This window comes from Antechinus flavipes, chromosome 4 (genome assembly GCF_016432865.1).
Source record: "Antechinus flavipes isolate AdamAnt ecotype Samford, QLD, Australia chromosome 4, AdamAnt_v2, whole genome shotgun sequence".
Taxonomy (NCBI): Eukaryota; Metazoa; Chordata; class Mammalia; order Dasyuromorphia; family Dasyuridae; genus Antechinus; species Antechinus flavipes.
Genome location: NC_067401.1, coordinates 426,537,649 through 426,562,737, shown reverse-complemented (window position 1 = coordinate 426,562,737; position 25,089 = coordinate 426,537,649). Strand labels below are relative to the sequence as shown.

The following is a 25,089-nucleotide window of genomic DNA, read 5'->3' as shown; positions in this document are numbered from 1 at the left end:
ATTTAATCTCTTTAGGCCTCAGTTTTCTCATCTGTTAAATAAAAGGATTGAACTAGATAATCTCTAAAGTTTTTTCCAGTTCTAAATATTTTTCTGATTTACATATTAGGAATTTATTTTAAATCTTAAGTAAGAAAGGTAATAAATAATTTTGCACACTAGCCAATGATACATGTACAATAACCAATAACTTCATGCTGAATTGGCTTGATTGTGTCCAGGCCGGATTTATAAACAGGATTTTTGTTGATGCCTGTACTAAGAAAATTTCCAGTTTCCAATTGAATCAATATGCTTTTATTCATAGTTATATATATACATATGTTATACTGCATTTCAAGAAAGGTTCTTAATTAAATGATTATAATATTTCCAGATTGTTGGAAAGCCCATTTTTGAAATGGTGGATATTTCAAATTTTAGTGGGTATTCCTTAATTAACTAACTCTATGTATCAATGTTGTGATAACTGGCAGGATGACATACGTAAGTAAGAATATCTTGATTTTGTGGTTCTTAATTTTGATGTCAGTGATGTCTAGGATTCTACAGATCAATGAAATTGCCTTTTTTCTATTGTGCTTATTCACTGGAAAATAAATCAATTCTTCTTTCTTGAGTTCTTAGAGGTACTATTACGTTAAGTGAACATATAGTATTTGACCCAGTTCTTAAGCTATAGTGCTTTCTCTATTTAAAAAGGAAAATTTAATCACATTTTTAAAAAAATGTCAGATTCTGTGTCTTTTTTATATTTGTAGTTAATGTAGTATGTGCATAAATTCGTATGTATAAATTATGGGATTCAAAGTTGGAAGAAGAGAACACATGATGATAAAGAGAGCTGCATTCATAACCGGAAGAACCAGGTATCAACTTTGACATAGTCTAGCTGAATGACCTGGAGCAGGACACTTAACCTCTTGGTGATCTAAGCTAGGGCTTCTAAACCTTTTTCACCTTTAGCCTGAGAAATTTATGTGATCCTGATATATAGGTATATAAAATAGGTATACTGATAATAATTATAATTTCAGGACCCCCCATATAGGGTCGCAACCCACAGTTTAAGAAGCTGGTATTTAGGCAATTTTTTAATGTTATATGTTGCAGATAAAATGCTGCCTTTCATTAGTAGAAAGGATTTTTTCATTTAGGGAGTAATTCACAGATACAGGCCCTATCCCTGTTGCAGTTGGATAGATCTTCAAAGGCCATCTCATTCAAATCATACCTTTCCAAAAATCTTATTTATCGATAGTGTCATACATTTGGTCATTCCATTTTTGCTTAAAGATCTCTCTAGTGAAGATAATGACCTTCTGAGTGAAATAGTCCGTTTCACTCTTGGACAGCTCTTAATTGTTAGTGTTTTATTTTATCAAGTATAAGTCTATTTCTGTAAGTAACTCCCATTTTTCTAGTTTGGTACCAGGCAGAACAAGACTAATTTCTTTTCTACATGACAATTCTTCAGATTTTGAAAATAACTATCATGGAGTATAAGGTAAATCCACAATAAAGCTATGAATACAGTTTTATCAAAATAAGAATAACAGTTAGCATTTATACAGTAAACTAAGGTTTACAAAGCGCTTTACCTTATACTCCAGGAAAGCAAACATGACTAGGAGGAAAAAGGATCCAAAAATTTCAATGGAAAACCACTTGAGTAGAATTAACACCTAAAACAAGTGTTGCTGTAAATTAAGTGTTTTACACCCCTAGGTCATTACTTTTTCAAAGAAGGTAAGAAAGTGTTTTCTCTTTTGGAGGAATAGGGGCTCAAGTTTGATTATTATAATTTCACAAAATAGTGATTTGGTTTTTTGTTGTTGCCCTTTCTATTTATAATTTTTTAGTCATTGTGCAAATTATTTTTCTGATACTGCTTGTTTCTTTTTGTATCAGTTCATGTAGTCTTCCTCTTGAATTTTTTTTTTTTGCTTTATATTCATTGTTTTTTATAACAGTGTCTTATATTCCATTATATTAAAATACCACAAATTTGATTAACCATTCCCCAGTCAGTGATCACTGATTTTGTTTCCAATTTTTTGATTTTACAAATAATGCTGATAAATATCTCGGTGTATAATTGACTTTTTTTTTTATCACTTAGTTCCTTAAGGTATACCTAGCTGTTGGCTCTCTGAGTAAAGTATAAACATTTTAGTAACTGAATAATTTTACTTTACTTTCCAGAATTTTTTAGTGAATTCACTGCTCTCCCTAATGTTTCCACACATAATTCATCCAACATTGAATATTGTCATCTTTTGTTATTTTTGCTAATTTTCTGGGTATGTAAAATAACCTCAAAATCATTTTGATTTTCATTTCTTAAGTAATTAGTCATATGGACTAATTTTTCAAATGGTTAAGAGTGCAATTATTCTGACAACTGTTTATATCCTCTGATCACTCTTCACTAGAGAATGACTTTTGGCCTAATTTTTTTATTTACTTGCCTCTATAATATGTTATTGATTGTGCAAAAATGTTTGTAGCAGTCCTTTTTCAAGTGGCAAGAAATTGGAAGTTGAGTGGATGCCTATCAGTTGGGGAATGGCTGAAAAAGTTATGATATATAAATTTAGTGAAATATTATCGTTCAATAAGAAATGAGCAGATAATTTCAGAAAAATATGGAATGGCTTGCAAAAACTGATGCTAAATGAAGTGAACAGAACCAAGAGAACATTGTATATAGCAATAACAAGATTATGTGATTATCAACTGTGATGGACTTGGCTCTTTTCAACAATGAGGTGATTCAAGGCAATTCCAACAGACTTGTGATGGAAAGAACCATCTGAATAATAAGAATCAAAGTGTAATATTTTCACTTTTTCCCCCATACTTTTTTGGTTGCTTGCTCATTTTTTCTCATTTTTTTTCTTTTTGATCTGATTTTTCTTTTGCATCATGACGAATATGGAAATATGGTTAGAAGAATTGCACATGTTTAATCTATATTAGATTGCTTGCTATCTATGGGAAGGGATGGAAGAGAGGGAGAAAAATCTGGAACATAAGGTTTTGCAAAGATGAATGTTAAAAACTATCTTTGCATGTATTTTTTTTTAAAGCTATCTTCTTTAAAAAGTTATCTTTCCTTTAGATTGATTTTGCTCGTGCAAATTATTTTCAGTTTTATTAAATTGAAAATATCTGTTTTATATTTTCTGATTACCTGTATTTAATGACTGGTTAAGAATTCTACCTCTGACCACTATTGCCATAGGTATACTCTGATCTTTTCTTCTAATTTTTTTATGATATGACATTTAGTATTCAAATTATATAACCATTTAAGCATATTATAATTATGTGGTATAAGATATTGAGCTAATATAATTGAAATTGAAGCATTAATAGGGATGATTGATAAAGTCTGGAAAGTGGGAGGGAATAGGATAAAGGGTACTAACTTTGAAGGTAGAAAGCTCTAAGATGAGTAGGTCGAGTGTCTATATTTCTTAGCTCATAACTTTTTCATCCTCCAATCCTTAATAAACTAATTTTTAAAAATTCTTTTCCAAAATACTCCTAATGATCCTGCGTTTACAAATCAGTGATCTTAAAATAAGTCTTAATTCTCCTTGACCTCAGTATATTTTCTTTCTAGTTCTTTGCTAACATGAAGAGAGCTACTATGAATATTTGGTATATATTGGAACTCAAAAAAACTCCTGTGATAGAGGCAGCCAAGTGATGCAGTGTATAGATCATTGGCCCTGCATCAGGAGACTTGAGTTCAAATCTAACTTCAGACACTTGACACTTACTAGCTGTATGACCCCAAGCAAGTCTCTTAACTCTAAATGCCTCCAAAGGGGAAAAAAAAAAAAAGAAAGAAAGAAAACTCCAATGGCTTCTATTGTGTCAAGGATAAAATAAAAACTTCTCTGTCTAGATTTTAAAATTCTCCCGTGGAGGCCGCTAGGTGGCACAGTGGATAGACCATCAGCCCTGAAGCCGGGAGGACTTGAGTTCAAGTGTGGCCTCAGACACTTATCAGTTCCTAGCTGTGTGACCCTGGGCCTCAGTAACCTCAGGAAAAAACAAACAAAACTCTCCAGTGCTTGAACTCAACCTGTCTTTCTAACTTCGCTGGATTTTACTCCCCTCCTTGGCCTCTGTAATTCAGCCAAATTGAACTTGTTTCTATTCCTCACTCACTACATTTCCTCTCTGCCTCAGCTTCTTGGACTACCATGCCTGGACCACATTTCCTTCTCATTTCAGCCTGATAGAGTCTTTCTTTCTTTAAGATGTAGATGAAATTCCATTTTCTTTAAGAAGCTTTTCTTGATCCTCCAAATACTGGTACCTTCTCTCCGAAACTACCTCAAATTCCACTGCTTTGCATATTAAAAGCAGTGTATTTATTTACTTTGTATTTATACTTTATTTGTTGCCCCCATTATAATGTCAGCTTCCTCCAATTTAGGGATATTTCATTCTTTGTTCTTGTATATTGGCATAATTCCATTTGATGTGAAGGAAACATTTTCTCTAGAGCACATCATTTTTTGGCTTCAGTTACTTGAATGAGTAAATGGCTATTCCTGACATTTTAAAACTGAAAATATTTTTTAGATAATACTTAAAAGTGGATGTCCATCTTCTGGGGAATGATAAAATAAATTGTGATACATAAGTGTAATGTAGGGATATTACTGTGCCATAAGAAATGATGAATACAGAGAATCACAGGGAAAGTTTGATTTCTGCTTGGTTTCTATTCAGTCATCTTTATCTCCCTAATACACACATACACACAAACACACACACCCTTCTAATGAGCACATCACCAGGAAATTTATCATCATGAAAATTTCTTTAGTTTTCCTACTCATATTCATTTGTACCCTCATTTGCCTCTGTTTCTCTTGAGTGGATGGCTGGAAGGGTAGAGTAAAATGACTGTCCATTGCCTCCCTTTATAGAAGACTCGATTCCCAGCCAACTCTTTATTTTATGACGGTTTCTCTGATTCATTTTGATTCTCTCATTATCATCCCCTTCCTGATCTCCCCATTTAACTTCCTGTTGTCTATTGTCTTTCCCTTTTAGATTATAAGCTCCTTGAGGACAGGGACTATCTTTTTGTTAGAGCTTATTAGCACAGGGCCTGCCATATAGTAGGCCCTAATAAATGTTTATTATGTACTTATTTAAACTAAGGCAAAATGAAGTAAGAATAATATACATAATGACTACAACAATGTAAATGGAAAGAACAACCAACAATTGAAACTGAATGCTGTGAAGTTATGATGACCAACTTTGACTGCAAAAAAGGATGAGAAAGCACTTCTTATGCTTTATTTAAATGTGGGACTATGGATATTGAATACTGTTTATAATGTCAGAATTTTTTGATATATTGTTTAGGTTTTTTGGATTTTCTTTAATCCTTTTTCTCATAAGTAGCTTTTGGGAAAGTAAAGAGTTGATATCTTGTATAATGCAAATGATATAAAAACAAAAGATATCAAGAACAGTGATTTTGAAAAAATATATATGACCTATGCTTGAATTTTTCTTTAATATGTAAATATACTGTAGTTTTACCATAATTTTACTGACTAATTAATCTTTTCATAAAAGCATGAAAATCTTTCACTTTATAGGAGTTCTCAAGATTCTTACAGAAATGTTTCTACCTCATATCAACTACTTAGCATTGGAACAATCATTTTTTTCACAAGTATTACCAAAGGTATGACATTTTGGATAGTATTGTATGTTTAAATTTCAAGTTTCAAAAAAAAAGAATTCTAATCCAAGAATATGTTTGTATTTAGAACATCAACTATCAGAGAGACAGTCTTGGAGTCAGGAAGATCTGAGTTCATATTCTATGACTCATTAATTATGTTACCTGGGCAAATCACTTAATCCTAATGGATTAAAAAAAATTGTTAGCTGCTCAGTGGCAAAATTACTTTTATCAGTCCATGTGACTTTTATTTGGATAAATTTTGATACCTCTTGTTTAAAATAACCAAGTGAAAATTCAGAATTCAGGATTGATAATGTAATTAAAATAATTACTTTTGTTCATCTCTCATGTATTATAATGGAAATTGTGAAATTCCATTGCATGGGGAGAAAAGAAATCAAAATCTTTAAAATAAAGCCTTATGAACAAAAGAAAAAGAGAAAGAAAACTGTGAAATTAGGAAAACATAATCGTGTTGGTTGATTTAAGTTTTCAGAAATTATCTTTGCTCTGAAAAATGTGGTAGTAAATTTGTAGCTAAAAAAGACTTATATGTGATTATCTGTAATATAGCTATAAGATTCAAAGTAGACTCTTTCATAGTACCATGAAATATAAATTAATTTTAAGTTACCCTTTAACTTGATTTTGTCCCTTTAGAGAAATCATTGTGCTAATGTAAGGCTATGATCTTAAGCCTACTCATAATAGTCCATGAGAAATTATTGCATGGCCCAATCTGAGCATCTAGTGCTGACCAGATGTTTTGAGAGAGAGCAAGAGACAGAGAATGTGTGTATATAAAATAGGTAATTGAATATTTAATAAATTGTAAATTGTAATAATAAATTAAATAGCTTCACACATACCTATCCACCATTACTGGGGAAAAAAAAAAATCTTTGAATGCATATCTTTATTATGGTAACCAGTGGGGAAAGCTGCATTTTTAATTTGTTCACCATAAAAATTGGATTTTAGAAATTGTCTTTATGGATTATATAGAAAATTTTATCTTTTGGTAGGGCAATTTCAGATTTTGTTTTTATTAGCTAGGAATTATAAAAGCATATAATATTTCCCTGAATTTTATCTTAGAAGTCATTATTAAGTAAATAGACAAAATCAAAGTGTATTGTTTTGTGTTCTTTTAAAACTTATTGTCTAGAGATTTGTTATTCAGTATAAATTTCTTTGCCTTCACAGACTGTAAAATTATTTGATGATATGATGTATGATTTATCTAGCCAGGCAAGAGAATTATCAAGCCAAAATTTTGAACTCCAAGCTACACTAAGGAATATTTTACAAGTAAGTAAAATCCTTTTAGTTAAAGGGAGAAGAGTTTAAAAGAATATATTGATAAGTCAACAAGTCAGTAAACACTTAGTCGGACATTGTGGTGACCACGAGCGAAACAAATATAAGCAAAAAAAAAAGAAAGAAAGTACCTGACTTCAGAGAGCTCACATCCTAATAAAGGAAAACAACATATAAAAGAGAATTGAAAATCAAGGCAAGGCAAGTAGGGAGCAGAGATACTTGAGTGGAGTTTGGAAGAGGAATCTTGAGAGGAAGTAGCAGAGCTGAGAATAGTGAACATAGAGCTAGCCAGGTCCTTTCCTCAAAATGGAGATTTGAAGGAAGAACTCACAGAGGATCTTCTGGAATAAGAAGACTACAGAGAAAGCTTTCAATTAAAAATGCTTTTCAGGACTGTGACTGTTTTGATGCATATTCTTTATGTATTATTAATAACCAATAGTATGACTACAAAGTTTGAAATTTAGTTCCTAGATGTTGTAAATATTGATACAGAAATACTTGACATCAAGAATTCGTAATTGTAGTTTTATATTCTCCTTTCTCTTTCTATCTATATCCTGGAGTTTCCCTCACATTTTCTTATTTGTATACACTTTCCATTCGCTACTCCCTTCCCCCAATTTAACAATTTAACTTTTTCTTCATGTCCCTAGGCCCTAGCATAGCCTCTTAAAAATAGGAGAGATTTAATAATGTTTGTTGAACTGGACTCAATTTGTCCTACCTTATCTGGACAAAAGAATGATATGGTATAATATAATAAGACCAATTTGAAATCCACATGAATATATTTAGAACATTTATCATTTGTTCTTTTTCCTTATTTCTAGTCAATGGTTCAACTCTTAGGAGCTCTTAAAGGATGTGTACAACATGTTTGTTCTCTTCAGGAATCCATAGTTTTAGAGAATATACACAGCCTCCCCTCTTCAGCCCTTCATGTGATCAAGAGCACATTTGTACATTGCAAGGTGGGTAACAACTAGAATTCTGAATTTGGTAGAGTAGGATTTTACAGATGAAAATGACTATTAAAATCAATTGGTCCAATACCAATATTTTACAAATGAAAGATCCTGGAGGTTAGAGACTTACATAAGGTCATCTGCTGAGGTTGATCTCCTGGAAAATAAGGATTTGCCATTTTATCCCACCTGGGCTAAATTAGACACAGAGCCCAGGTGATACCTTTATGCCCTTTTGTTTCACAATAAGTTATTGTTATTGGAGGGGGGGTATGGGAGAAGGTTACATTTATATTGATTTTAAAAGTTATTTCATTAAAAATCTTGTTATAAAAAAAGATAGGAATTTATGTTTAACTATAGATATATTTGGTTAGTAGGAGAAAATGGATTAAGAATACTTATTTCTAAAGCAAGAAGGGTTCTAAGCCTGGGATCCATGGCCTTGGGTGGGAAAAAAATTACATCTTTATTTCAATATACTCTATTGGTTTCTTTTGTAATCCTGTGTATTGGCAGAGGAGGCTTTTTTTGGAGGGGAGGTAATATTTAAAAACTAGAAGGGGCCTATAGGTTTCATTAGACTACCAAATGAAGCCATGATACTAAAAAAAATGGCTGAGAACTCCTGCTCAAAAGGAAATAATTGGTCCTTTTTTGATATATGCCTATATTCCAGATAGTTTCAGTAGTCCTAGGACTAATAGAAACCCTGGAGAAACAGGACACAAGAAAAATCTACCAGCCTGACAGTTTTCATTCTATCTAATTCTCTGCATGTCATAGATACCAATACAATGATTTCTCTATTTGTTATCCTTTTCACTTTCTATGTAAGCAGCCTATCTCCCTTTCTATTGATGTATTCCACTTTCATTTATGCTCACATATATATTTTCATTGGTTTTTGGATCAGATTCAATCTATAATCAGGATATTCTACAATTTACAGTCATTTATCCTCATTGGGGGAAAGCTGGTGTTTAAAAAACTGGACTTTTGTACTCACAGACAACTTGACTTCTTTGAAAGTACTGCAAAATAAATACTTTTTATTAATTATTAATTATTATAATCTGTGAAACATATAACACATTATATCATTGGAAAAGAGCATTCTAATAATAATAAAAACAACAACAATACAAGTGCTTTCAGCATGGTAGGGATGCCATTTCTTTTACCAGTGCCAGTCAGCCCCTTTTCTATGTTATTGGCCAAAAGTAACTTCTCAGCTTCATTTGCCGTGTGTATATGTGACTAGATCCGAATCTAGGTCTTTAGCTTCTAAAGCCAGCTCTTTGTTTACTGCACTATCATTTGAGCTGGCAAAATGAAGTTGGAGCTTTCTCTCATTTGTTTTTCTCTTGTTTACTTGTAATAGAATAGTGACTCTGTGTACTCTGGACGATTGCACCTGGTTTCAGATCTTCTTCAGGCCCTTTTCAAGGAAGCTTATTCCCTTCAGAAGCACTTAATGGAATTACTTGATATGGTCTGTATGAATGCTTCAGTGGGAGAAGAAGATATTTCAGATATGGTATCAGGTGTGTAGACAAAATTTGTCCATTTGAGTTAAGTAAAGTTACATTTTATATGATACACGTGCCCACTACTCTAATAAAAGTGGTTGGTTTTTTAAATACTCACTGTAAGTATGGAATAAGCTGAGTAACATTGGATAACATTTTAAATTCTTGGCAATGTTATAATCTATGTACTTTTCATTCAACTGCTGTGTACAGAGCATTGCAAAGTTTAGATAAGACACAGTCCCTGCCCCCATAGAAAAGGAATAGGACATTTTTATAGATAATTTTAATGCAAATAATATGATAATTATGTTAGGATACTTCAAAAAAAATGCTATTTGAGGTCTGGAGAAGGAAGGAAATTGCTTTCACAGAGGAGATGGGATCTGCATCTGAGTTGAACTTTAAAGAATTGGTAAGAATTTAACAGGACAAGAGGAAATTTTGGGTGTAAAAACAGTATGAACAAAATGAGCATCAGGTGTAGATAACTCTTTCAAGATGTTTTTCACTGAGAAGAGAGATGAGAAGAGTAGTGGCAGAATGGGTCAGTTAATCAAAAGAATAAGAGAACCAATAGAAGAGAAATTAAAATGTTTGAGAGAGGGGATGTGGGGGGGGGGGGAGAAGGGGCAATGGCATTCATTAAGTGCCTACTATGTGCCAAGCTAAGCACCCGGGATGCAAATATAAGCCAAAATGAAAGTTCCAACCCTCAAGGTGTAGAGGGCCAGTATTGAATAAGTCCTTGAATAGCAAGAATCTGGTCCAGGGATTATTTGAGACTTATTCTCTGTTAGGGTGAATTATTTAACTATATCGGCTCACCATCTTTATAACACTTGTAAAGACATACTTATAAATTCAGGATAATCTTGATGGAGAATGCATGCGTCAGGAACAAGGCTTTTTAACTATACAGTGAATCAAAGATACTTGGTAAAATTAGGATAATCTTGACAGAAATAAGGCATTTTTACTGTACAATGAATCAAAGACGTACTTGAAGTAAATATATTAGTATGATAATTTCTGCTCTCTTGATAAGTATCCCAACTATTTACAATTCTGTTGAAGTTGATGAATATCACAACCTAGGCTGTTTACAATTCTATGTTGATAAATATCTTGGTATTAAAATACCCTGGAAAAAATGTGATAAAGATAGCTAGTAATTTTGTAACACTAATCTAAAAGATAGGTAAACACCCGGCACTCAGATTAATAAAAGAGAGAGACTGCAGATCCTATCTTCCGCCTAGCCTCAGATATTCATTCACACTTGATATTTCCCTGGAGCTGGACTCCAACATCAAGAAACTTAAATTTTAGAAGGGAACTGAACAGGAAGCACGAGCAGGTTGAAATGAAATTACCTGGAGAATTAGTGTATGGTTTTAAAGTGCAGAAGTAAGGGATAGACACCATAAGGAATGAAGACTGGCCAGTCTAGACCTCAGTGTGAAGACCTCAGGAGGAATTTTAGGGCAGTAGCTGGTGAAAAAAAATCTGTGTGCTACAGGTTGAGGTTAAAGCAAGCATTCTTAGCCTGTTCAGTATCCCTTCCTTGCCTCCATTCCCATGAGGTCAATGAACTTGGATAGTGAAAAAAAAATTATATCTTTATTATGAATACTCTCTAACTGAAATTTAGAATATCTTTCAATTATGGATGTAGGTGATAGATGTTATTCTTAGAAGAATCCATAGGCTTTTCCAGACTTCCAGAGAAGTCTATATCAAACAAAAAAGGTTAAGAATTCCTGCTAGGTATTGTTTTGAGAAGACCCAACATTGTCAGAGAATGACCTTGTAGTTACAGATTATGAACATAATTGTGTGGCATTGGCATTTGGGACTAGCTATTCCCCAACTAGTCCATACCCCAAGAGCTAAGGAAAATGATATAGAGTGAATAGCTAAGAGGAGTAAAGAACATGTTAGTGCTTGAAAGAATAGGAGCATTGTGTGAATGGTACAGATGTTAGTTTTTTTTTTTTCCTTTATCTATTTATTTGATCCTTTTTGCTCAGAGTTGTTCCATTCCTTATTGAATACTCTGAAAATAAGGCAACTTGGAATTGAGGATAGAAAGCTGGCCTTATAGCTAAAACACTATGGATTTAAATCTACCCCATAACCCTGGACAAATCATCCAGTATACTGGGCAACTCTTGTTGATCCGCCTTGGTAGAGACTCATAGAGAATAACTACTTGTGCCAATGAAATCATAATTCTGAATAAAAAGAGACAGGGAAAGAGAAAGAACTTTTTATTTTAGTATATTATGAATCAAAGGATAATTATAAAATCAGAAAAGCTATGAAACAGCTGTTTTTGTCTTCCTTTTCCTTAACAATTAGTTTCCTAGAGTTGAAAATTTTAAATATAAAATTATAAATTAATTGTTTTATATAGTCTTAACTATTTTTAATGTAATAATTTGCGAATTTTATCAAATCTTTTTACTAGAATAGAAACTTACCCAGTAAGTAAGCTTATATTTAATGATTATTCTACTATCTTTTTTTTTTTTAGTTATTCATTCAGTTTTGGGTATCTGCTCTGTTATTTCTGATATGGACCAAGCTTTTCATGCCAACACTTGGAAGTTTATAATTAAGTATGTATTTTGTTCTTTGTATAGACCATGTTTTTGGTTATCTGTAAGTTGTATTAAGGTAATAGTTTATGAAGAATTAATGTCTTCTTTAGATGCTTTCTGCATCAATCATTTGTTGTCTTTTTTCTCCAATCCATCCTTCAGATGTCTACCAATGATTTTCCTAAAACACAGATCTTACCATGTCACTGTCATATTTAAGCAACTTCAGTGCCTTCCCATCACCTATGCCAATTAGACTGGTATTTAATCTATGAATGGCTGGAATCAAACAAGACAGGCTAGAGACAGTAGAGTCAGGAATTAAGTAAATCAGAAGTTTAATTTCAAAGTGAGGGAAACGTCTTATTTAAGTAAGGAGGCAAATTAAACACATGTGTGCCCTCCTCCCCCCCATTGGGGGAACCCATTCTAGTGTGATCAAATCTCAGTACTTAATGAGTAGTTACATGTACAGTGAGTTGTAGCCCTCATTATGAGGGGGTAATAGCAACAATGAGACAAGCTTGCTTCATAGCAGGGTTTCATTATGGGGAATTGTTTGAGTTCAGAAAACTCCTGATGCTGGTCAAAGCAATACAATAATTATATGAAACAATTCTGGGATGTTGCTGAGGCTGAGATTATCCAGAGAGTGACAGCAAAGGATTGTTGATAATGCCAAGCTCAGGGCACAATCTACTTGCTAGTTCTTAGCTCTAGTAGCATGTCTCCTACTAGTATCTTGACACCTATTGAATGGCATTCAAATTCCATATCTTGGCATTTAAGGCTGACTTAAGAATCTATTTCCAAATTGCTTTTTTTTTTTTTTTTTAAGTTCCTATTTCTCCCTTTCAGAATTCCTTGTTCAAGGCAAAACATCTTCTCCAGAAGCCCCCACACTCAGCATTCCAACACCTGCTGTATTCTATGTGTATAATCTATCTCCAGGCCTTTGGCACTACTTCTTGTCCATCTTTCTCTTCCTTCAAGACTCGGTGGGCCTTCATCACCTCAACTGAAAGTGACCTTTCCCTTATTTACATTTTCCTAAAATATTTTGTCTAGACCTCTCTCCCTTGCTTTTACTTTGCTTTCTTCATCCAGATCCATGCCATGTACCCCATCCTGTACTATAATTTATTCATTGTTAAGTCATAGACCCTTTTCTCAAGTTTAAACTCTTTGAGAATAGAGATTGTCTCGTTTTTCAATTTTATATTCTTAGTGACTCATATTTAGTAATGCTTAATAAATATTTGTTGAATTCAAGTTAAATTTGCACATTATGTTTTCTTGCATCATCCCTTTATTTTAACTTGTCTTTTTCTTCTCTTCCTTCCTCCAATTCAGTTTTGAGAATATTGACAACTCTCCCTCTGTGACAGTGAAATAACAGTTCACTTACTATTCCTAAGTTAAATTACAGAAACAGATAGAATTTTGAGATTATAATGTAATTTTTAAATTGTCCCATTTTTTTTTTTTTTTTGAGACAAACAGGATTAAGTGATTTGCCCAGGGACATAGAGTTAGTAAATGTCAAGTGATTGAGGTCAGATTTGAACTCAAGTCCTCTTGATTCCAAGGCATGTGCTCTTGTTGCTTCACCATGTAATTTAAACAATAAAACAAATAAGTTTTAAAGGTGATTTTTAAAATTAGCATTTAGTCACTGTTCTTATAATATTTAGGTATCACCTATCAAAATTTTAGAAAAATAAATTGATGAAACTTTCAAGTGTTAATTCTTTGACTTTTCTCTTTATATGCAAAAGTCAGAGCGTAATTTAATCTTTTAAAATTATAGATGCTAGGGAATCAGGTATTTAAGGAATATTTATTAAGGTGCAAACCATTGTATATTAACTTTAATTTAATAATTTTGATACTTATTCAATGACTGCTATGTGTAAAATGCTGTACTATGCGTATGTAAGATGCCAAGACAGAAATGAAGTGATCCTTGTTCTCAAAAAGCTTATATTCTTTTGTTAAAAGTATGTGCCCAGGTAAGTATAATGCAGGTAAAATAAGGAGAGACTACTAAACATTGGGATATATGCAGGAAAGTCTTGGGAGACTTTGTGGTAGAAGAAGCACCTGAGGTAATAACCCTGGCATTCTGAAATACAGGAATAAGGAAAGAGTATATTCCAGGCTTGGGGAATACAAATGCATGTTCCTGGGAAATAAAAAGCCAAATTTGAAGAACCAGTCCAAGTTGACTGAAAAAAAATTAGGATAAAGGAAAATAGCAAGAAAAAAAAATCCTGGTTTCTTGTTCCCTCCCAATCAATAATCCATCCAAGTAGGGGGAAAAAAAGGCTGGAAATGTAGGTAGGCAATAGACTACTGTGGTGCACTTTAAATGCCAGACTATGGAATTTATACTGCATTCTAGAGGCAATGGAGAACTATTAAAGATACATTTGCTTGTCCCCTAGGGGAATAAGATGGTCCAACTTGTGCCTTATCGCTATGTTCATTAGCCTTGATAACTCACCTTTGAAGCAGCAGAGGAAAAATAATCTAAACATTCTTTGAAAAATAAGAGACTTAAGGTTTGGATGAGTAGCCCTATGTGCCTGGTGGGTGGCGTGGGTAAGCTTAGGCAATTTTCTGTTGACTCATACCTGTGACCCTGATTTCCGCTTTTAGGTCTTGGAAGAGACATATTTTTGTGACAGAAAGCCATGTGAGGTTTTTGTGTGTTAATCACCTGCTGAATTTCTTTCTCCACTTAGGCAGAGCCTTAAGCATCAGTCTGTGATAAAGAGTCAATTGAAGCACAAAGATATAATTGCTGCCTTATGTGAAGACATTCTCTTCTCCTTCCATTCTTGTTTACAGTTAGCTGAACAGATGACACAGTCAGAGACACAGGTAAAATCTACTCTGATAAAAGATTCTTAATTTAAACAAGAAAAAATATCTTTCTTTTTTGCTGAGGCAGTTAGGGTTAAGTGACTTGTCCAGGGTTACACAGCTAGAAAGTGTGAAGTATCTGAGACTGGATTTGAACTCAGGTCCTCCAGACTTCAGGGTTCGTGCTCTATCCACTGTGCCACCTAGCTGCCCTTAGAAAACACTTTCTTTGGCAGTAAATGAACCACATTTTCACTGGAGAAGGTTATTTAAAATTTTAGTTTTCTTCAGCTAGCTGATTATCTAAGTATTTCCCACTTGAAAATGCATTTAGGGATACAATTTGGAATGCTAGGCCTACACTTTGTTAGGTTGTTACCTTTGGAGAAGGCACCCCTTTCCTCACATCTGTTGGGTAGTGGAAGTGGACTCCGAGTGCTAGGCTTCTATTGGAGGATCCAGTTAGTCAAGGCTTGAAGGACTGTAGATAAAAGAATCAAGGTAGCTTTGGAGCGGGGGTGGAGCTAGAAAAAAAAAATTTAGGAGTAAGAGGGAAGAAGGCCTAATGGAAAGAGAAATGACAAAGAACAGCTTTATCCTGCCTATTATTTTTCCTGTCTTTTCTTTTGCCTCTTGTCTTTGCTGAGTTTGTATTGTTAGTGATTGGGAAAGAGATACCATATGGGGAAGTTCTTCAGTGGTGTCAGGATAGGATGTTCCCCCCTTTCTTTTGTGCATGTGTGAGAGTTTTAAGAGTTTTTAGGAGGAACAAAAGTAAGAATTCTCTGAATGCAGCAGCAGGATTAAGATTTTCTTCTTTTCTTGCTATGACTCACTGACACTTGGTATTGGGTTTAGCCTATAATTATCTATAGATTCAGGAAAGGGGGAATGGAATATGGGAAAGATGGAGTAGGTAGAGTTCTTTGTTGTTTTGCCTCTTGCTACCACCTATTTACTTTGCTACTCTAGGCCATTCTCCAGTCAACACTAAGGTAGAATAAAAAAGGAAGAGGACTGGAAAAGGAGATTGTTCAAGTCTGCTATGTATGTCTATCTGCATGTATGTCATAGAATTTTTGAGCTAGAAGAGATCTTAAAAATAATTTAGTCAATCTTTTTTAATATTTTAAAAAAGGAACTCAAAGCAAGTAGATTTTGTTACTTATCAAGACCCTGCAATTAGTGGCATAACCAGATTGAATTCTTATTTTCTGTCTTCCAGGCCAGATTTCGCACTATAGATGAAAATTTAACTATTATTAATTACCCTTTGCTGCTCATTATGAAACTTTATTTAGGAGCCAGTGATTTTCAAGTATGGCTTTTATAATAATTTTTTAAATGTATGTATTTCTTTGTTGCTCATGTTACTTGGGCATAACTAGTGGAAAATTGTTATTCCTTGGAATATTTAAATTTTAAGTGTTTTCATTAAGAATTGAAGCTTAATTTAAAGATAGTTTTCTTTTTATAAGTATTTTTCTTATATTTTCTTTCATTTTAATTTTTAACAGGAGAGTGCTGACAATAAATTATTCCATAAAAGAGTTAAATTATGCCGTTTCTTTGTCAATTCCCTTTTGCACTACACTAAGGTAAGACTTATTTTGGATTCTAAATTATCATATTTTTATTTTTGTCCTAAAAACATTTTCTTTAAATTAATTTTACTATCAGTGTGAAGACTGGTAATGGCATAGGGGATAAAACACTAGTCTTGGAATTAGGAAGATCCGAGTTTAAATTTTGCCTCAAATACTTAATGGGTTTGTGATTTCTGTTCAAGATGTTTAACCTTTCTTATTCATAAATTAGAAATCTAAACTCTATAGGCCTAAGATCCTTTTCAGAAATCTATAATTCCAGTTCTAAATCTATTAATTTTATGACTGTCACATGTTTTTATATCCTGCGTTATGTTTGATAAAAGATTTCTTTGAAGAATGTAGAAGAAATAAACATTTCTGCCTTAATATAATCTACAGTCTAGTTGGGGATACAAAATTTAACATACATGGAAAAGCTATGTTAAAGAGAAGATGGTTTAAAAATTGATTCTTAGCTTTTCTTACCCCCTTTTTTAATCTCTTTGTCCCTTGCACTTAGCAGCACAAAGGTTGACATGGAATGGGGGTGATGGACATTGTTTATTTTTTTGTACAGTGGATTGGCATAGTTAAAACATTCATCACCAAATAACCAGATTATTTATTAATAGTGAATTTCTTTGTATCTAGCCAGGCTGGGACAATCTATTCCTAGGACCATATTCAAAAACTTCTAATATGCTAGAATCTACCAGATATCTATCTAATATGCACTGTGCAGGCATATCCCTTTTAAAATCCAGGGTTCTCAGCTATGATGAGGTAGGAGAAAAGAATGAGGTAGAAGAAGCAATATTAAAACACCTGCTGGTGTAGTTGTTGGATAGTAATAATCCTAAATACAGTGAAAGTTCAGAAGGAAAAACGAGTACTGGAATAGTCAGGAAAAGGCTGAGCAGAATTTGAACTGAATTGAATTCTAGGCAAGGGGAGTGATAAATGATACCTTGAAAGCTTTTTGACTGTCAAAATTACTGTGGGACATAAACAGAAAAGCAGCTCTGTGTGGGGAGTAGTAGAAATAAAGTAGGATAGGATAAATTTCAAATCTGGCCTGTGTGATCCTGGGCAAGTCATTTAATCCTGTTTACCTCAGTTTCCTCATCTGTAAAATGAGCTGGAAAAGGAAATGGCAAATCAAGTTTGTATTTTTCCCGAGAAAAATGCAAATGAGCACAGAGAGTTAGACATGACTGAAAAATACTGAACAACAATGACAAGTTAGATCTCATCAGATATTCTGAATGAGCATGAAAGTCAAATACAGAAATTTCAATAATGCTATAGGAATAGAAAGAAAAATGCTTTATTGAGCAGGGAAGTGACATGAGTGATATTTTAGCAATACCACTGATTTCTGGCTGCCATACTGAAGGGTAAATGGGATGAGGAGAACCAAAAACCAAAGAGAACTGTTCAGAAACTGTTTTATTAATCTAGCTGTAAGGTATTAAGAGCTCCCAATTTAGAATGGTAGCAGTGAAAATGAAGGGGGTAAGAGACATTAAAGTAGAAAAGGCCACTGATAAATACCCTGAGAAAAAATGAGATCTCTAAGGGAGGGGTGTGTGTGTGTGTGTGTGTATGTGTGCATGTGTGTGTGTGTGTGTGTGTGTGTACATTTAAATATATATTTTTTTTATACACGCACACATACATACTCATATATACTTTTATAGTGTGAATCAGTCACTCCCCTTTTCTCTCCCATTGAGTTCTTATCTTTGGGGTTACAAGTGTGTGTGTATGTGTGTGTGTGTGTGTGTGTGTGTCCACTTTTATCTTTTAGAGATCTCATTTTTGAATATATATACCCAATCACCTACATATACAACTTTAGAGTCAACTTCAACTTTTCACTTCCAATAATCCCTACTGTGCCATCATTGTTCCTTCCAACCTAATTAATTGCTAAGTTTTGTGGATTCCATTTTCTGAACATCTATTTCTCTATCGAGAGATAGATATGGATATATATGTATATATAGAAACACATATTTGAGAGAGAAAGATGCTGAGGAGGTAGATTCCATAAAACATATATCTACATTTGTCTGCTTACCTATCTATCTGTCTGTCTGCCCATGATTGTTTTTATTCTGTTTTTAGTTAATCTTTTTTTTTTAATTTGAGACATAAATCTTTTACTCTGTGCTGAAATGAAAAGGCTATTTCCATTTTGTATTTGATTAAGAATTCTTGTTTCTTAAACTCTTTTTTTCTGGCTCTGTTTTTTTTTTCATGAAACAAATCTATGACAATTTTATTTTGTATTTTTATTTTAATGAGTGTTACTATTCATATGTATTAAATATGTAAATAGAAAATAAGTTATTTTTTATATTTTAGGAATTTCTTCCTTTTCTCTCTGACTCTTGCTGTACACTACATCAACTTTATCTTCAGGCACACAGGTAAGGCATAGAAAATCATTTGATTATTAAAGTTACTACAGATAGACCATTTGAATAGTGAGCCTTAATTTCCTCATTTGTAGAATGAAAGTAGGAGACTTTATGACCAGAAAGGTCCTTTTTGTCTTTAAATCTAGGGTGCCATTAGCCTAAGAACTAGTTAAACTTATGTTTGTCTTCATTATGCATTATGTATTATGCATCATTCAAAATTAGCCAGTGTGATTTTTTTGGTACTGTCATCTTTTCAGTAAATTTTATTTGCTTAAAATAATGGGATTTGTGATGTTTCTCTTTTGGTTTTTACTAAATCGGTTGTAGTGAGTTCAATGATAAGCATGTGATGATCCTTGATAAATAATACAATGATGTTATGACCAGAATCAGAAATATCATGTAGTAGGATATAAGCAGTTTCAATGTTGTCAAGTGTTATTGTAGTCCCAGTCAATAGAAGACAAGTAGATTATAGAGATGTAAAGTTGTTTGCCTACTAACATCTCTTGAATAGAGTACTACAGTGTTTTGACATTCTATCCATTGGATAATCAAAATAACCAGCTCATGAAAACAATGAGTCAATTAACTAGGAAAAAAAAAAATTCAAATCAGTTTTTGTTGTTGTTGTTGTTGGGCAACCAAAGTCCAGAGTAGTTGAGCTAGATTATCTAAAATTAGACATTGACAACTTTATTAATCTCAAGTGTGTCTTTGCTGTTACTGTAATACAACAGACTAACCTCTCTTCAATACCGTCAGGAACATCACAATTAAAGAAACTTTTTTTAAAAAGAGGTGATTAAGTAAAAAATCTGATTTCACATGGATTTAACTAAAATGAATTTGTAACTCCAGTAACCAAAAGTAAAACATTTCATTTATATTGTAGCAAAAATATATTTAGTATCTTTTACTTTCCCTTTCTCCCTACTTAGCCTTAATTCTACCATTTCCTCTCATTTTCTTTCCCAATTTTGTCCCTATATCTCGAGAAATAGGAAAGAGCCACAGGGGCAAAATGGAGATTCTTATCTATTTATATTCAGAATTCCACCTCTTATATTAGATCCCATCACTTATTCCAAACAGAATATTGGTGGATGAATTCACTTTCACCTAAATCTCAGTCTGCTATTCCTGGTTCCAGGAAAACATTTTTTCCCCAAAAAAAATTTAATTGCATTCGCATTCATTTCATGTGTTCTCCTTCTGATTTCCCTAATTCTATCAAGGACAACATCATTCTTCCCAATACCCAGATTTGCAACCTTGGAATCATTCTCCACTTTTTACTCACCTTCATCTCCTCCATGTCAGAGGCAGTTGCCACGTTTTGTGATCCCACCTCCTCAATATCTTTGATTTGTCCTTTTCTTTCTACTCATACCCTAGTCCGTATAGTATCATCATCTCTTATTTGAACAATTGCAATAGCCTTCTAATTGGCTTTCATATGTTTGGTCTTTCTCTTTTTCATTCTCCACACAGCTGCCAAATTGATATTCCTTTTCCGGCTCATTATTTGTGTCCTGCTTTCTAACTGATGATTACACAAAGCTATTTCCAAAGCCTGCTCTAATTTTCTCTCTACTCTCCTTCGGTGTCCTCATCTCTTCCTATGAGCTTAGTAATCCCCATGCTCATTGATAACTCTCCTGAATATATCTCTTCTATTTCTATTGGTGATTGAATATGTAGATCCATTTCAAATCTAGCATGTTCAAAACAACTCATAATCTTTCTCCCAAAACTCTTTATCTTTTCCAGATTTAACTATATCAAGGGCACCATTATCTTTCCATTCTCCAGAGATCTTTTTGTTGTTCATTCATTTAAGTCTTGTCTGATTCTTTGTGACCCCATTTGAGGTTTTCTTATCAAAGGTCCTGGAGTGTTTTGCCATTTCCATCTCGTGCTCATTTCATTGATGAAGAAACTGAGGAAAATTGGGCTAAGTGACTTGTCCAGGGTCACACAGCTAATAAGTATCTGAGGCAGGATTTGAACTCAGGAGCATGAGTCTTCCTAACTCTAGGTCTGGCACTCTATTCACTGGATCACTTAGCTGCCCAACATTTGTAGCCTGAACTTTATCCTGGACTGCTCATTCTCCCAAAGCACATATGTAGTCAATTGCTAAATTTTACCATTTCTTCCTTTATATTTTCTCATGCTTCTAACCCCTGTCTTTGTTCATAAAGATATATTAATTCAGGATCTTATCATTTTTTGCCAGATTACTGCTAGACTCCTAATTGGTCTTGTCTCCAGTTTCTCTCCATTCCAGTTCATCCTCCAGACCACTCCCAAAGTAATTTTATTTAAGCATATATCTGACTCTGCTTCCCTCACCTCATTTTCCCTCTTCTACTTCAACTCAATAATCTCAGTGACATTAGTTATTGGTGTTATGATAAAATATGCTTTTGTTTAAAGAGCCTTACAATCTTACTCCAACCTGTATTTCTAGCTTCCCTGTTGTTCCCCACTCCCGCACTTGGCAGTCCAGCTAAATTGGACTCCTTTCTCCTTGCTACTCTCCTGCTACATCCCCCTGTCCCCATGTTTTCTGCTGCTGATTCCCAGGCCTAAGGTGCGCTCCCTCCTTACCTCATTCTCCTTTAAGGCTCAGCTCAAGCATTGTCAACTTCCTGAAGTATTTCCTGATACCCCTGACGCTTTCCAAGTACCTTGTATTATGTTATCTTCTTCCTGAAATCTTTGGTACTTTTCTGTCATGTTGTTCTCTCTTCTTTCCATGTCCTTCCCTTCCCCCTACACACACCCACCTCCCTACCTTTTCCTCATCACTTATTCCCGACCTTTCACCCTGATTGATTTCATGGGGTCTGGATTTCAAAGCATGTCACCTCTTCCCACAGTGAGCAATTCACATTTCACAGCCTAGCTCTCTACAGGTCAGAACTGGCCTCAGTTGGCTATTCTTTCTTCCAGGTTAGGTAAAGGGTTCACAGTCTTCTCTTCCCCTTCCTCCCTTTAACACACACATACATACGCACATAGTGTCTTATCCTGGTGACTAGTCCTGCTTCCTTTTTTCTTCAGTTCTGTGGCTCAGCGCCTGCAGTTCACAACCTGTTTTCTCTGGCATTGCCAGTGCAAGAGCTTTTCAGCACAGACTGTCCCAGTCACTATGAATTTATTCTGTATATATTCTACATTTGCTTTTCTGTGTATCTGTTGTATCTTCTGACCTTCCTTACAGTGTAAGCTTCTTGAGGCAAGAATTGATTCCTTTTTGTGTTTTTATCTCCAGTGCATTGTATAGTGTCTGCTCCGTGGTAGACATTTAATAACTGATGCCTAACTTTTACTTCCTAGTTTACTTCTAGTACTTTAGCATACTTTGTAAAGCTTTAAAATTCTCAGACTGACCATTCCATTAACTATAGTTTCAGTATTCTGTTATTACTGAAAAACTTAAAAGAAATAATTTTTTTATTGTTCATGGCTGTTGAATTCAAGGTTGATGTTTTCTGTGTTGTCAATATGTTTATCATTGTTATGAAGTGGAACAATATTGTACCAGATATTTATCTCAGTAATTAAAAAATATTCAAAATTTTGGCTTTGATATTTAGTTTAAAATTTAGAGTTTTATTTTACTGTACTTTTTGATCTAGACCTGCAATTTCATTGGAATATAAAAAATCTCACTTTGTTGGTACAGATAACAAATTATAATCGTAGGGAGTTAACCAGAGAACTGAGAATGATTTGCTAAAAGTGCTACTGCCAGGATATAGAAGAGACAAGATCTAAGCTCAGGCCTTTTCAGTTCTGATACCAGCTCTCTATTCACGTCACCATATTACCTTTGGATAAAATTCTTAAATAATTTTAGTCATTAGGATTTTCCATATTGATTTGACCTATTCTGATGTCTACTGGTATAGAATTTGGTACTCCTTACAAATTACTAACAAGCTTTTTTTTTTTTTCCATTTTATAGTAAGTTTCCTCCAAGTCTGTATGCTACAATGATTTCCAAGGCACAAGAGAAGGAAATATTAAGTATATTTCTAGTGGCTCTAGATCCACTCATCAGTCAACTTTTATCATTCAGCCCTTTTGTGGAGACTGTATTAGGAGACAAATTGGGTAAATTCCATTTCTCTTTTAAATAAAACATAAAATTCCTATGCACCATTTAGTGTTCAATTCCCTCCATAATTTGACTCCAATATACTTTCCCGTCCTTATATCTTATTATTCTTCCTGTATTCAGCTTTCCATTTAAAAATGAGCGGTTCCTATTCCTTGTTCTCTTTCTGCCTTTTCCAGTCCTCTTCTCACTCCCTTTTCCCCAACTCCTGCTACCTCATTTTCTTCTTGTTCAAGGAAGAAGATATTTATTCCTTTATGAAGACTTTCCTTAAGCTCCTTTGTCTAGGTGAGAATGATCTCTCTTTCTCCTCAAATTTCTCCAAGTACTTTTCCTAGACTCTAATGCATTTATTTTCTTTTTATCATAGTTATTTATGTAAATGTCTTCCCTGTCACTCCTCCATTAAATTATAAACTCTTTGAAAGGAGCCCTTTGTCTCATCATTAGTGTCTGCATATACAGTGACTACTTCATAAATATTTCTCTTATATCTCATTGTGTACAGAATGATATTTTTTGTATAGGTAATCCATTATTTCCCATTTCTGCAATTCCTGATTCTCCTTCTCCTTGCATTTGCAACTGATTTAATTTGAAATACACACACACACACACACACACACACACACACACACACATATTTCCCAGTGCTCTAAAAGTTAAAAGTTACATATGTCTTGTCACCAGAATTTAATTTTAAGTGAAATTTGATTTGTATTTTTACACTTTGTATGTTTAAAAATTTGCGTGTAAATATCATTATTCTCTCATTTGTTTTTCACCTTTAAGATCTATCTTCTGAGCTACAGCTTCCACAGTGTCTCCTTCTAGTTAATGTAATGGACAAGCTACCTTCTCAGCCTGAAAATGTACAGCATTTGTGGTGTAAGAGAAGCCAATATTCTGAACATAAATCTAGGTAAAAAAATGTTTTTATTAAATACAAAACATATTATAGATGAACTACTTGTAAACTCTGTTATTTGATATGATAGTTTCTCTAATCAAATTTTCTGATCAGTAATGAGTTGCCAATTTTCAGAGAATTAGAATGATGACAATTTAACATTAAAACTACTGTCAATATGACTTATTTTTTGTAATTCAGAAATTAATTGGATATTTTCTTTTTTTAAAAATATATCTCACATTTGATCATTTAATATGGATGTTTTTCATTACATATAAAAATCTTAAATGTCACATCTCTAAATAAATTTCTTTTAAAAATTTTGTTGATGCTTTTTGCTTTTATATTACGATTAGCTTCCTTATAATTTATCCCCACCTAGTGAGCTTTTCCATTATAATAAAGAAAAACAAATCAGCAAAATCAGTTGACAGAATGACCATATATTTCATTGGTCCTCAAAGTGTAGTCCAAAGAATTGTTGGGGTCTCTGAAACCCTCTCAGAGGGTCTACAAATTCAAAATTATTTTTTATTTCTAATATAGTAAATAGCTATAAATATAACCATGTGAAACAAAAACTCTTTGAACAGATCCTCGATAGTTTTTTAACAACATGAAGATACTGAGAACAAAAGTTTGAGAACCACTGATATATATGATAGCATATAGAAAAAGAGGGAGGTGCATTTCTTCATCTTAGTGCCAGAATTTATGTCATTTCAGTTACACAGTTTGGACTTCGTTTTGATCTTTTTATTTGAGTCATTGTCATTGAATACTTTATTTTCTTCATTCTGCATAGTTCACAGAGTCCTTTTCATATTTCTCTAAAAGTTTTAATATTCATTTCCTCATATAGTATGATAATATTACATTATATTGCATATAGCTCAAATTGTTCAGCCTTTCTATTCTTTCAATAATATCTTAATAGTATATACCTTTATCACTTTATACTTATGTTATTTTAGTCTCTTACTTGGCCTTCCTCT

The 25,089-nt window shown here is 33.5% G+C and overlaps 1 protein-coding gene across 7 annotated transcripts in view; it reads left to right on the top strand.

The window, feature by feature from the left end:
- The window catches only part of FIRRM (FIGNL1 interacting regulator of recombination and mitosis), a 63,434-nt gene that overhangs the window by 1,176 nt on the left and 37,169 nt on the right, over positions 1–25,089 (top strand). For 2 of the 7 annotated variants that reach the window (XM_051998982.1, XM_051998981.1), the window contains exons 2-12: positions 447–486; positions 5,643–5,731; positions 6,941–7,045; positions 7,891–8,031; positions 9,410–9,572; positions 12,097–12,181; positions 14,911–15,049; positions 16,549–16,629; positions 18,991–19,055; positions 23,029–23,177; positions 23,974–24,103. In XM_051998982.1, the coding sequence (XP_051854942.1) occupies positions 447–486; positions 5,643–5,731; positions 6,941–7,045; positions 7,891–8,031; positions 9,410–9,572; positions 12,097–12,181; positions 14,911–15,049; positions 16,549–16,629; positions 18,991–19,055; positions 23,029–23,177; positions 23,974–24,103 (1,187 nt within the window). Of the gene's footprint in view, positions 1–446; positions 487–5,642; positions 5,732–6,940; positions 7,046–7,890; positions 8,032–9,409; positions 9,573–9,880; positions 9,973–12,096; positions 12,182–13,021; positions 13,509–14,910; positions 15,050–16,548; positions 16,630–18,990; positions 19,056–21,291; positions 22,468–23,028; positions 23,178–23,973; positions 24,104–25,089 lie in introns of those variants that run through there. The other 5 variants (XM_051998976.1, XM_051998978.1, XM_051998980.1 and 2 more) reach the window with 5 other exon arrangements.